Source organism: Antedon mediterranea, chromosome 1 (assembly GCF_964355755.1).
Source record: "Antedon mediterranea chromosome 1, ecAntMedi1.1, whole genome shotgun sequence".
In the NCBI taxonomy this organism is placed as follows: Eukaryota; Metazoa; Echinodermata; class Crinoidea; order Comatulida; family Antedonidae; genus Antedon; species Antedon mediterranea.
The window spans coordinates 1762843-1776357 of NC_092670.1; the positions used below are offsets into that span (position 1 = coordinate 1762843).

The 13515-nt window shown below is 33.2% G+C and overlaps 2 protein-coding genes across 3 annotated transcripts; one reads left to right on the forward strand and one right to left on the reverse strand.

The window, feature by feature from the left end:
* On the reverse strand, positions 1-3728 carry LOC140052414 (actin-related protein 2/3 complex subunit 1A-like). Its single transcript, XM_072098028.1, has 9 exons — positions 3593-3728; positions 3206-3299; positions 2958-3043; positions 2525-2699; positions 2364-2433; positions 1947-2054; positions 1437-1722; positions 757-947; positions 1-428 (listed from the first exon to the last, which is right to left on the reverse strand). Exons 2-9 carry the CDS (start codon positions 3267-3269, stop codon positions 335-337), a joined length of 1074 nt encoding a protein of 357 aa, XP_071954129.1. The 5' UTR covers positions 3270-3299; positions 3593-3728; the 3' UTR covers positions 1-334.
* A 244-nt stretch (positions 3729-3972) lies between these two features.
* On the forward strand, positions 3973-13440 carry LOC140052449 (3-mercaptopyruvate sulfurtransferase-like). 2 transcript variants are annotated; one of them, XR_011845630.1, is made up of 4 exons: positions 3973-4083; positions 11916-12503; positions 12886-13371; positions 13415-13440. XR_011845630.1 is itself a non-coding variant. In XM_072098062.1 (3 exons), exons 2-3 carry the CDS (start codon positions 11918-11920, stop codon positions 13173-13175), a joined length of 876 nt encoding a protein of 291 aa, XP_071954163.1. In that variant the 5' UTR covers positions 3973-4083; positions 11916-11917; the 3' UTR covers positions 13176-13440. The 2 variants fall into 2 exon arrangements, 1 of the variants encoding a protein (XP_071954163.1); XM_072098062.1 differs by having other exon boundaries at positions 12886-13440.
* Positions 13441-13515: the final 75 nt, after the last annotated feature.

Consider the following 13515-nt stretch of genomic DNA (forward strand, 5'->3'; position numbering starts at 1 on the left):
TAAGTGGTACAAACTTGTATATTTATTCAATACTTTCTATAGGCCTATCATTTGTTAAAAGTTTTGTTTTTTTCTGCTTTCATTTATTTCCCTCGGACCAAAATCCTTTACTGATTTAATCAAGATAGTTCCGTTTTGGAAGTCTACACTTACATTAAACATTTGTAGGTTTGTTTGTTTTTTCCAGTGGTGAGAAAATGAACAAAGTTATTGAAAATTATTACATACAGGTAAAAGAAAGCTTCTGATTATTGTTTCTCTATCAACTTTTATTTCTTTGTTTTTAATGCAAACAAGTTTAGCTATGATTAACATGAGTGAGTGTAACCGCAGCTTAACTCATGTTCCAGACAACAAGTTGACCGTCAACACCGGTGCTGCTCAGTTTACTCACAGACTCTTTTGTTCCTGTGTGAATGGACACTTGACTGAAAATATTAAAATTGTACAAATTGTTATTGTTATTGTTACTTTTATCAAACAGTTTACCAGTTTATTAACTAAAAATGCTTCAATTTCGATGAATTTGCAGAATGTTTTGATGGTTTTTTTTTCTAAAAATCAATTATTTCTTTTCTTTATTTTTATGTTTTTTAATTTTTAATGTTATTATAAAAGAAATAAATGTGAAGAATAGTTTGTTATTTGAACCATTCAAACAAAATTGAGATATTTAACATTTAATTCAAACTGCTTTTGTTAATGTATTGTATTGTGTATTTTATGGATAGCAATAAATATTACAAACAAACTTACGTAATAGAGTTCTGATGCACAGTGTTTTTGCCTTTCTCTTCATCAGTTGTTGCCAACTTGTCCATTTTCTGAAACATCGCCATGGCACTGACTTTGCCAGCCGCCTTCTTAGATGCCACAGCGATCTTCTTCACAAAAGTTATTTTACCATTGGCCTCCACCGAGTATCTCATCAGCTCACAGTCATGTCCCTAACATAATGAAAATAAAATGAATATAAGAATTAAGTAATAAAGTCATTTTCCACCTTGAAAACAAAATCATGCTTTATAGTGGTTGACTTGGTTATTCTTTGCTGACTTACTTACTCTTTGCTGACTTACTTACTCTTTGCTGACTTAGTTACTCTTTGCTGACTTAGTTACTCTTTGCTGACTTAGTTACTCTTTGCTGACTTAGTTACTCTTTGCTGACTTAGTTACTCTTTGCTGACTTAGTTACTCTTTGCTGACTTAGTTACTCTTTGCTGACTTAGTTACTCTTTGCTGACTTAGTTACTCTTTGCTGACTTAGTTACTCTTTGCTGACTTAGTTACTCTTTGCTGACTTAGTTACTCTTTGCTGACTTAGTTACTCTTTGCTGACTTAGTTACTCTTTGCTGACTTAGTTACTCTTTGCTGATTGCCTAATAAAATCAAGTCACGGACCAATAAACCTTAAATCACAATCCACAACTTACACCAACGATCAAAGCACTTGGATTGATCCAGGAGCATGTCAAGAATGGTAGGTATGGCGTCCTAGTTGTGGTGACTGACGAATCAGAAGCAGCATCCACCACGTTGATTGTGCTGTTGTGACACACCCAAGCTAGACGGTTACCATCACTACTGAAGCTGACATCATGGATCCAACCTCCGGCAGTGGTGACCTCGCTCATCAGGTTCCCAAAGGACATCTTTTTGCCCCATGGAGTACTGTCAGGTTTCTGAGCTTCTATCTCCTTTACATAGGTGGAGAAGACTCTAAAACAAAAAGATATATATAATTTGGTAATACAAGTTCCAGTACAAGTATACGTACACAGTATAAGTACATACTTGTAGCCAATTAAACTAGCTTTGTATAGTACTGTAAATGTATTAAGTACATATAATGATTGTGAGAGAGGTTTTAGAGTGGGAAAAGGCATGCTAGAGGTAGAGGAGAGAATAATGGGAGATGTCACATAACCATGCTTTAGTAATACCTGACTTTGAAGTCGGTTGAACCACAACCCAGCAGTACATTGTTGGGGTGCCAGTCAAGACAAGTCACAGTTGAGCGAATCGGCTTCTTGATATGTTTACTCACCCACCTATGGATAAAAAATTACTATGAGTCTACTATCTATTTGGATTACTGGAGAAACTACATATTACTGCAGCAACTGTCTTGCTAATTTTGTTGTTTAGATTGACTGTACTGTAATAATTCACAGAAATGTTTTACATTTACTGCAGCAGTGTCTGCAATTAAAACACCAGTGTCTGCAATTAAAACGACAGTGTTTACAATTTCTGCAGCAGTGTCTAAAATGACTGTGAAAAGATCATTCAATTACTACAGGATATCCCTTTGATTTCTGCAATAATCTTAGTAAAATCAGTTCATCTTTAATACTTACCAATCATTTTCCTTCTCAAAGTAACAGATAGAAATCAAGCGGGCACCACTTCCAACAGCGAACTTGTCCTCTAACAAAAAAGAAGCAAAACAAAATAATTGTGAAAATTTGTTAAATATAATTCACTTTTTGATATGTTCAGACAAAAATGATTAACGAACCTCTAGGAGACCATTTGACGCAAGTTGCGGCACGATTAATACGCAGAATGACAAGCGTTGGCCGCCATTCGCCTTTGCCGTTAAGTACCCACACATAAGCATTACGATCAGTACCACATGTGACAATGCGGTTACTAGAGGCTGCCCAGTCAATACTTGTTACACGTTGAGTGTGCTGTAAAGAAAAAGGAAAGAAGGGTTGTAACTCACAACTCTCTCAACTCCACTCCTTAAGCCTCAAATGAGACTTAGTTTATAACCATGATCAATTATAAAATAGTTTATTAATCCTGTAATTGGCTGTTGGATGTGTATGAAATAAATAACAAAAACCTAAAAAAAACATTGTTATTTTGATAAATGAATTGTGCCTACATATGTACTCAGTATAGTAGTAGTGTTTTATACTGTCTACCATATTTTCATTCGTTACCTCATTCATTGTGAAGGTCTTCTCCCATCCACCGCCTTTCTTGTTGTAGATGTGTACCTCATGACTATTTGGTGAAATAGCAATTTCTATACAAAATAAATCATCAATAAACTCAATCATAAAAATAAAAAAATAATCAATTCAATATATAAAATCAAATGTGTATTATTATATGGATTTTCAAACGTTTCAAAATACATTTAAAAAAAGTATGTTTAAAACTAATAACATTTGTACAAATGACTTACGGGTACGATCACCATTCCATGCATGGCATGTTACAGGTTCAACTCCAAAACTGAACTTTTCCATTTTTTTATTTTTTTTTAATTATCTTTCCTTCTACAATTATGAACAAAATAAAACTTGATTAGATAGAGATCATGATAAAAGTGAAGGTATTTTTATGAGCAAATTATTTTACAACTTTAATTTATTTTAATTTTACAACTAAAAAATTCTTGTTCCTTCTTTGATCAAAGGGTGTGGCATCGACAAGGAAGAAGCCATCGTTCAGTGTGACTTACTTCCCATAATAATGTTGTGTGCATACCGGCCTAACTAAGCTTCACTTAAATACGGTTAAATAAACCATATATGACATAAAACTAGTAAATATTTTAACTCATACTTACATTATATGATTATAAACAACTGTGTTTGAATTTATAATAATTGGAAGGTAAATTTTTAACGATTTTGTCCGCGGACTCTGGTCAGTCTACACGAACTGTTAAGCGTAGAAAAAATTCCAAAAACCCAACGCGGAAGTAAGTTTTGGTATGGAATGCTTAGAGCGCCTTTAACTTACAACAAAATCAATATTTATATTATATTTACCGAGCCAGAGAGAGAACACTGTCAAAACGTACATGATATAAATTGAATTTAAAATTATGCCTAATTGTATTTGGTATTAAAAGTATCCACGAATTTGCAGGAAAAATAAAGTAAGGAGCATGCTGCATCAATTTTGTCCGTTTCAGAATTGCATACCCGGACTGTTTACATAACACGGTTGGTTGACTTTCAGCGTTACGGATGAGAGAGTTTACTTTGGAACATTTTTCATTAAATCGAATAATATAAAAAATATTAATTTACCTAGCTTCAGATTCTAGAAACGGTAAGTGTAGTGTTATTTATGCAATATCTTGATATATAATATGATATTGGATGACGGATGCTTTTGATTCAAAAGTTGTTGTTGTCTAGCCCCATGAGGTTAGCACCAATCCGGTGCTGCCCTAAAAACTTCACCGACATTGATGAGCCTTCAATTTGGACGAATCGACCATTGGGATTACGGCCAGTCTTCTAGAGTTTGTACAAAATTCGGGTAGATTTCTACGGGCCTACAGTGAATTCATTTTCAATTACCTCAACTCAAGGTAATCAATTACCTAGCCTAGGTGAATACAGCCTAGGTCCTCTAGGCTGTATTCACCTAAAACACATTTTTATTTATCAAAGTCGATCGTATTCACAATTTGATTACTGGAGATCAAAGAAAGGCTGTATCTGTGATTGAGTCACATCAGTTACACACAACTTAACAGACACTGCACACTGCAGAGGATATGTAGATAGTATTAGTACACAGTACTGTTGGTATTTGTCGCAGCCAGACTTAAGATCAAAGGACAGTTAGGAGTTCCTATTTCTTGGCAAGACGAGTTGTATCGGTTTACGATGAAATCGGTCGCGTTTGAAATCGGTCGCGATAAAATCAACTTCCGGTATTTTGTATGGCGCGCCGCTAGAGCTATACTTTTGATGATATCGGTCGCGTTTGAAATCGGTCGTCGCGCTATTTTGTATGGATCGAGCGGGATGCATGCTAGAGCAGGATATACATGTTTCGTTTTAAAATATAGATTTAATTAATATTTTTAGGAACTGAACTAGATTATTTATGTGGATATTTTTTACTTGGTTAATAAATATTTATTATCAATCATTAAATTATTTTTTTTTGTATTTCACAGGTCTCGGAGAAGGACTGTGTCTTTTCAAAATGGCCATTTCTAAAACACATTTAAGAGCCATTGTCTGTAAAAATCAAAGATTTGGTGGCAGATGTAACAAAATGGATTTCTCTCAAATTTTTACCATGAATAGACATTTCAATAAAAAGCATATCTACAACATTCATTTTAATTTTTAGCCTCCGTTGCCATGACAACGGTCAATTATCCAAATTTTGTTGTTTTTGCCATTTTTCACAGATTTTCTATAGTGAAAAAGTACAAACTTGTATACTTATTTTAACCAAAAATACTTACATTATACGGTTTTTGTTTATAGCAGTGTAAACAACATGTATTGAGTTCCATTTAATGTAGAAAAAAAATAAATTACAAAATGGATTTTGGTTGATACCATTATTTTAAAAAGGGGTGTTTTTAAAAAAATATTTTTTTTATAAAAGTATACCTCATAAACGTACCTATAACTTCCAAAGTGGTGTTTTTAAATCAATGAGGTTTTTTAATTTGATAGTCAATAGGTTTTTCAACAATAATCACGAAAAAAACACTGGGGTAAATTTCGTACATAGGTTTTGTGTTGCCAGGAAAATACGAAAAATGCAAAAAATATAACAAAATATCAACAAACAAAACACATGAAACACAATTTAAATATGGCTAATCCAATAATAAAATGTATATATGGCTTGTCATATTGCTACTAGAGTCATACGAATAGTTTAGATAAAATAGGAGAATGTGTTGCCAGGTTTATTTCAATTAATTGCCAGAAAAACAGTATTTTGCATTGAAATATTTAGTTGATGGAAAATAATGTTAAACTTGGAAATAATTGAGTCAATGGTTTTTATAAATTTTTAAATCTATTTTGTGTAAAGAGATACAGAAAGACCTCCCAAAAAATCTGACCTTGTAAATAGGTCATTTGAGGTCAAAAGGGGTCAGATTGCAAAACAGGACAGGTCCCCACTTTACTACAACTATTAATGTTTGATCAAAATTTACAAGATAGTTCATAACAATTCTCAACAATTTTCATATTTTACCTATAGTGTTACCTTAGCAACCATTTCTATGTGTAACTAAGGAAAGTAATTTTTAAAAAACGTAAAAAATGGCGTTTTTATAAATACAAAGAATTGATTGCATTTGTACATGTTTCTCAATTTTACTTCTACTGCATTCCATTAATGACAAACTTGACCTTGTAAATTCATTCATTTTGAGGTCAACATTTTACCATAGTAACTGTTTCTATGCGAAAATTTAAAAAAAATAAGGGGTTTTTCATAAATAAAAAACATTTTTTCTACATAGTTTTACATTTCTACTTTTTGCCAAATTTACTTTAAATACTGAATCCTAATAATCTCAGAAAGAAAGTCTTGACGAATCTGAATAAAGGTTAAAAAAAATGACCTTTAGTGTTATCTTAAACCTGTTTACGTAACAAATGATATTTTAAAAAAAAATTAAATATGGAGTTTCATGAAAAAATAAAAATTTTACATATTGAGGTCAAATGACATCAACATTTTACCTATAGTGTATTGTAGCAACTGTTTCTATACGTAACTAAGTACAATATTTTTAATATGGGGTTTCATGACTACAAACAATTGATTACATAGCTTTACTACCTTTTCCCAAATTTACTTATCTACTGAATCCCAGAAAATGTCTGACCTTGTGAAAAAAAATTTTTGGGTCAAGTTATGTCAAAATGTATTATTTATGTTATCTTAGAACCTGTTTCTATGCGTAACTAAGGATAATTGTTTTGTTAAATACAGTTGAACCTCCCGTAAGTGGCCACCCTCGGGACCTGGAAAAGTGGCCGCTTACGGGCGGTGACCCCTTACGGGAGGTTCTGCCGATAAAGGGCCAAAATCACTTATTATGGCTATATACGATATTCTTAACGAAACGAGCCTCTCAATTTTCCAGCTAATTGTAGGCATATTATTATTTATAATCAGGTGGTTTAGTATTTTTTAGCATTTTCAGACAAATTTTAAAAACTTTTATCATATGAAAAATGGTCGGTCAAAATCTGTGTAGTTTTCTCATCTCTTCACAGTAATGTTTTTAAAACCTCTTCAAAATAAAGCTAATATATAAAGAAATACAATAAACATGCACCTCTAATTCATAGGTCCATGCAATAAGTATCACATTTTTCGATTGGCCGCTTACAAAAAATCTCACTTTTAGTATAAAAAGGTGCTCGCAGCTGCTTACGGTAAGCACCAAATGCACTAATTAGATAGGAAGAACAAACAGGCTTTTCAAAGTGCGTCCGTTAAGGGAGGTGGCCGCTGTAAATAAAATATGGGGTTTTCATGAATAAAAATAATCACAGAAGAAAGTGCTTACGAATATGACCTTGTGAAACGGTAATTTGAAAATGCAAATAAGGCATGCCTGCTAATAATCTACAAATTTAAATTTGTATGAGATAAATATGCAAAATCTAAAGAATATCTCATTTTTAGTTACCATAGTAACTGTTGCTATGCATAACTAAGGGAAATTAAATAATTATCAGATAATTATTAATTAATAATTATTACTGAATCCAACCATCACAGTAAAAAAATATAGAATTTAAAACCAATATTTAATAATAAAGTGTGATATTTTACATGCTGACCTTAAATGAAATGAAATTTCAAATCAGGGCTTCAATATTTGTTATGTAGCATTAACATACCTGAGTATATCATTGACTTTTGATTGGTTCTATTTTGGGGAGGGGAAAGTGGTGGATCCAGGACTTTTAAATAGTTAGGTGGTTGAAGGCGAGGGTCTAAAAACTTAACTTTATGTCCTATCTTTTGCATTGCAATTTTTAACTTGGGGTGGGTGGGGGCTTGGAGAAAAGGGGGAGGTGGTTGGATGGAGGAGTTTGAATCCGTCTATTCATTGGGGCGATAGTAGCGGCAGTGTGGGTGGTGCTTGAATGCATGCATTTGACACTCTATAGTGGATGATCGACCAAAGTGTTGCAGTTTATCTTTTTGTGGTTATAGTCGGGGTGGGGGTGGGGAGGGGTGGTAGTCGAAAGTGGTGGTGGATGGGCATATGGGATCTGCTTAGGTTAGCAAATAAAAGAAGTAAACAAATGAAAGAGGAGCTTCAAAATAAGAGAGGAGTAATCTGTTGCAAAGATTAAAATTCACAACGATCTGATAATTTATTCAAATTTCCAGAGGATATAACCTATAAAATGACATTAAAACTGGGAATTACAGAATCTATAATTAAAAATTAATTTTTTTTCTCACAATTCAACACAACTAGAACTATATAAAACATTAAGAATTTTTCTGACCAATGAGTTTCAAATCAAATAATCAAAGAAAATAAAATGTTTTTACTAATATACCATGTTTTTTTTTATATAAAAATGCCTATGTTTCTCGCAACACTGCTTGTAGATTTTAAATTTACCCCAGTATTTTATTTTAGAAATCAATTATTAAACATTAGAACTACCTATTTGTAATAAATCAGCTAAAAAAATACACCACTTTGGGCGTTATGGTGAAGTAAAGTTTAGTTGCATTGAACAATTTAAAAAAAGTGAAAAACACCCCTTTTTAAATAAATGGTATCTCCCAAAGTATGAAATAAAAAAAAATAAAAAATTTGAAACAGGTACACAATGCATTGTTATTATGCATACACTAATTATTTTTTATAATTAAATGAACAACACAAAAATATCGCTCATCAAAGTAGTGCCAATATCCATTTTAAAAAACCTTAAAAAAGGACAAAATTTGTCAAAAACACAAATTTGGCCGTTGCCATGGAAATATACGTTTGAAATAAAAAATACTTCATATTTGATTTCTCTCAACACATATATAGCCATGTGCAAAATTTGAAAGAAATCCATTTTTTTGAGTCTGCCACTTTTTTTGATATTTCTTTGATTCTTACAGACAATGGCTCTTAAATATTATATTAGGCATAATGTTATATTAGGCATATAATAATTTACCTCTATTTATATGTACTGTAATTAATATATTATTATATAGAGAATATACGTCTGTCGTGTCTTTTATTATGCAAACAATTACGTAAAAGAGAATAATTTATTTAAAAACAATAATTTTTACAATATAGCCCGCAAAGCCAGCGTATCCATTTTTTACTCGGGGTACCCGAGTCTAGGACTTACTCATTTTCTCCTCTTCTTCCATCTGGACACTATTGAGTAAAAAGTGCGATTTTTAAAGTACTACTCCTCCCTTATTAGTTGTAGTATTGAGCTGGGATTTGCCATGAATATACTACAGGGACATGTCCTAAAATCTATAGAGCCGGATTTTTAAACTTCAAACCGGATGCAGCCATATGACGTCTCGAAGATGGTACCATATAGCCGTATTTGGTAGGTTATTGATGTGTATGTGACGTCACATCCGTCTTATGACGTCATTACAGCTTCATTTGCTGTACCCCGGGTATCGCACATTCGTGCTTTTTTGTTAATTTGTTTAATTAAGAAGCCACAATGTGTGACACACCACACAGCGTAAGGTAGTTATATGCGGCTTCTTGGCGTAGTGGTTATCACGTTTGCTTAACACGCAGAAGGTACCTGGTTCGAGCCCGGGCGATCGAAACCTTTTTTTTTAAATTTTATGGTGAAAAGTACTGTATACGGAATATGATAATTATACACAGTATATCTTATTTTTATTATTTTTTGAAATAACTATTTTGTGTAATCGGTAATTATCACTTTTACACATGTTTCTTTTGCTTTGTGCTTATTACCATATTTATTCTGTAATGTAAATGGATTAAAAAACTTTGTGTAACCCACATTTTTAGTGCAAGAGGTTTCGTAGTGTAGTGGTTGTCAAGTCTGCTTAACAACACGCAGAAGGTCCCGGTTGTTCGAGCCCTGGCGAAACCTATTTTTCTTTAACTTTATGGTGAAATATACTGTATACGTAATATGATATAGAGTATATCTCGTTTTATTACTCGGGGTACCTGAGTCTAGGACTCTCTCATCTTTTCCTCTTCTTCTACCATCCAGACACTATTGAGCAAAAAGTGCGATTTATAAATTTATAAAGTACTACTCCTCCCTTATTCGTTGTAGTATTGAGCTCGGATTTAGCATGAATATACTACAGGGACATGTCCTCAAAGCTATAGAGCCGGATTTTTTAATTTCAAACCGCATGCAGCCATATCACGTCTCGAAGATGGTACCGTATAGCCGTATTTGGTAGCGCGGTTATTGATGTGTATGTGACGTTACATCCGGTTTTATGACGTCATTACAGCTTCTTTCACTGTACCCCGAGTATTGCACATTCGTGCTTGTTATACTTATGCATACTGTGGCAGATTATATCATATCCATGTCGTTAACAACATTACTATTCGATCACCTTATTTTTATTTCTATTTTATTTCTATCCGTTATGTAGGATAATATTAAGTGTATAATGATTATTGTTGAGGCAAATCACGTGTATATTTTTATTTCTAATGTTTAAAATAGTTTTTAGTAAAATGATCATTATATGCGGATGGTTAAAAGGCGAGTTACTGAAATAACCCCCCCGAATAATCCATATTGTGGAGATGCGCCTTCTATGATCGTGCAGCCCTTAACAATACGTTATTTTGCTGACGGGGTTTCCCCTTTTTAAAAAACACGCACTTGTTAGTGTTAAATCATGGACAAAACACGTACGATCGCTGTCCATGGCGAAGTAAAGATGACGTCTATTTACTAATAACCATACGTTTGAAACGTCTATAGGCCTCTTGCATGTGTTTTTGTGAAACGATCCAACGAGCTAGATGCTCGACGCGATTATGAGATCATGTTCATTCATTCATTCATTCTTTATTTAGCATTTAAAATCGAAATACATTTAAAACATATAGGTAACAAAAACAAGACAGGTGGAAATCTAAGGAGGCAAGGATAAGCAAAAGCAATTAAAATCGCTGTAGCTCACAGGCTTGTTTATCCATAATAATTCCGAATAAAGCACTGTTTCTATAATTTGACAGTATGATTTATATATAATTTACGTATATACGTCGGCGATAGGCCTACTGTAGATTTTAATTTGAATATCTTTTATTTCTTCATTTATAATAAATTAATCATTTAATGTAAATAATTAAGTAAGTGCAACTAAGTGTCTCACATTCATACGCCGTTCGTAAATCTAAATGTTTAAATATCAGTGCAGATTACCTCTTTGAGAATCGTGTCCACCTTTATTATCATCCATATATTATTATTCTCACATCTATCATTGTATATCATATTCCTACTGTAGGCCGGTAGATTGATTTATAACAGCATATTATCTATATATTTTATTAATATCCTAAAACCATACGTAATTGTTTGCATAATAAAAGACACGACATACGATATTCTCTATATAATATATTAATTACAGTATATAGAGGTAAATTATTATATGCCTAATATAACATTATGCCTAATATAATATTTAAACGTGTTTAGAAATGGCCATTTTGAAAAGACACAGTCCTTTTCCGAGACCTGTGAAATACAAAAAAAAAAATTAATTTAATGATTGATAATAAATACTTATTCACCAAGTAAAAAATCTCCACATAAAAAATCTAGTTCCTAAAAAATATCAATTAAATCTATATAAACGAAAAATGTATATCCCGCTCTAGCATGCATCCCGCTCGATCCATACAAAATAACGTGACCGATTTCAAATGCGACCGATATCATCAAAAGTATAGCTCTAGCGGCGCGCCATACAAAATACCGGAAGTTGATTTTATCGCGACCGATTTCAAACGCGACCGATTTCAAGCGCGACCGATATCCTGTTGTTAGATTGTCTTGGTCTTGCCAGCCACCATGCTTTTCATATATTTTAAGAATCTTACTCACTAAATAAAATTATTTTTGTTGTCCAAATTGCAGCAATGGCTTCCAAGATATCAACTCTTGTGTCAACAAAGTGGTTATTTGAGCAGATATCACAAGGTATGAAGAACCTCTGCGTTGTCGACTCCTCTTGGTACCTGCGATCAGCAAAACGCAACCCGTTTGAGGAATACAAACAAAAACATATTCCTGGTGCCTTCTTTTACAACCTTGCTGCCAACTGTGATAAGACCTCCGCATACCCTCATACCATACAATCTCCTGATGCTTTCTCAAAGTCTATTGGTAAACTTGGAGTGTCATCGGACACTCATGTAGTTGTGTATGATGCTAGTGACAAGGCTGGGTTTTTCTCCGCTCCTCGTTTATGGTGGTTGCTAAAGTTTTTCGGACATAAACAGGTGTCCATCCTAAATGGCGGCTTTGTGAAATGGGTCAGTGACGGATATGATGTCACTGATGAAATACCAGAAGTAAATGAGGCTCAATTTGTAGCAAAGTTTCATCCAGAAAAACTAAAGAGCTTTGACGATATGATGAGCAACATCAAAGAGCAGGAGTACCAGGTCATGGATGCAAGATCTAAAGGAAGATTTGATGGCACCTCACCAGAACCAAGAGCAGGTATAGTACAAGTAAAATTTCTTTTTTTTAAATGATTTTTTAAAACAAACTTACAGCACAAAATTCAACATCTTGAATTTTCAACACGTGTCTTCATCAGAAGAATCCGATGAGTGTTATGAGGATAAGTGACCTTCTATGACTTGATAATGTCAGTCAGAAGATTTCACTTTACAAGGACGGTAACACCCGTCCTTGGTCACAGTTCAGAGGTTTCTTCTTTCTTTTTTGGAGTTTTTCTTTTTGTCTCTGCATAAATGCAAGGTTGGTCAGAAATGTAAAAGAATTTTATAAAAAGAAAATTGATTTGAACTTGTTTTTAGTGTTCATTAACATACCTTAATAAAATATATTATAAATTTTGTTTCCCTTTTTTGTAAAGATATCAAACCTGGTCACATGGCTAATTCCATCAACATGCCGTATTCCACCATCATCGATATAGAAAACAAATTATTCAGAAGTCCAGACGAAATTAAGAAGATTTTTGAAGAAAAAGGCATTGACTTAAGTAAACCGCTAACTGCTACGTGCGGTTCTGGAATATCTGCATGTATATTGATCCTCGGGGCTCACCTTGCCGGCAAGGACGACACTTTCCTTTTCGATGGTTCATGGGTAGAATTCTTTTTAAGAGCAAAACCAGAGGACATTCATAGTATAATTCATTAGCCATTAGGACACAAACTTAGGTGTGCACTTAATATGGCTCTGAATTATTAATTGTCTGAGAATGCAAAGTTAACATGTTGAGGGTTATATGCACTGCATTCCATGTGATTTATTATGCAAGTATATCAATATTTAAGTTTAATATTTATTATATCAAATATTTAAAATGTGATCCTAGCTACAGTAATGGTATCAGGTAATGGTATCAGGTAATGGTAATGGTACAGTAATGGTATCAGGACATTAAATCTACCTGTAATTTGTGCTTCGTTTGTGTTCCATTTTTTTATGTTTTAAATTGGTACGTCATTGTGCAATATCAAGTTTATTCCTCAAACAA

Bases quoted from the DNA above. Each gene is read 5' to 3' on its own strand.
- LOC140052414 (XM_072098028.1), bottom strand. From the start codon at position 3,269: ATGGAAAAGTTCAGTTTTGGAGTTGAACCTGTAACATGCCATGCATGG. The intron at 2,700-2,957 runs GTAACGAATGAA...TTTTCTTTACAG, and splicing joins AGACCTTCACAATGAATGAG to CACACTCAACGTGTAACAAG. The intron at 2,055-2,363 runs GTAAGTATTAAA...TTTTATCCATAG, and splicing joins TTTGAGAAGGAAAATGATTG to GTGGGTGAGTAAACATATCA.
- LOC140052449 (XM_072098062.1), top strand. From the start codon at position 11,918: ATGGCTTCCAAGATATCAACTCTTGTGTCAACAAAGTGGTTATTTGAG. The intron at 12,504-12,885 runs GTATAGTACAAG...TTTTTTGTAAAG, and splicing joins CTCACCAGAACCAAGAGCAG to ATATCAAACCTGGTCACATG.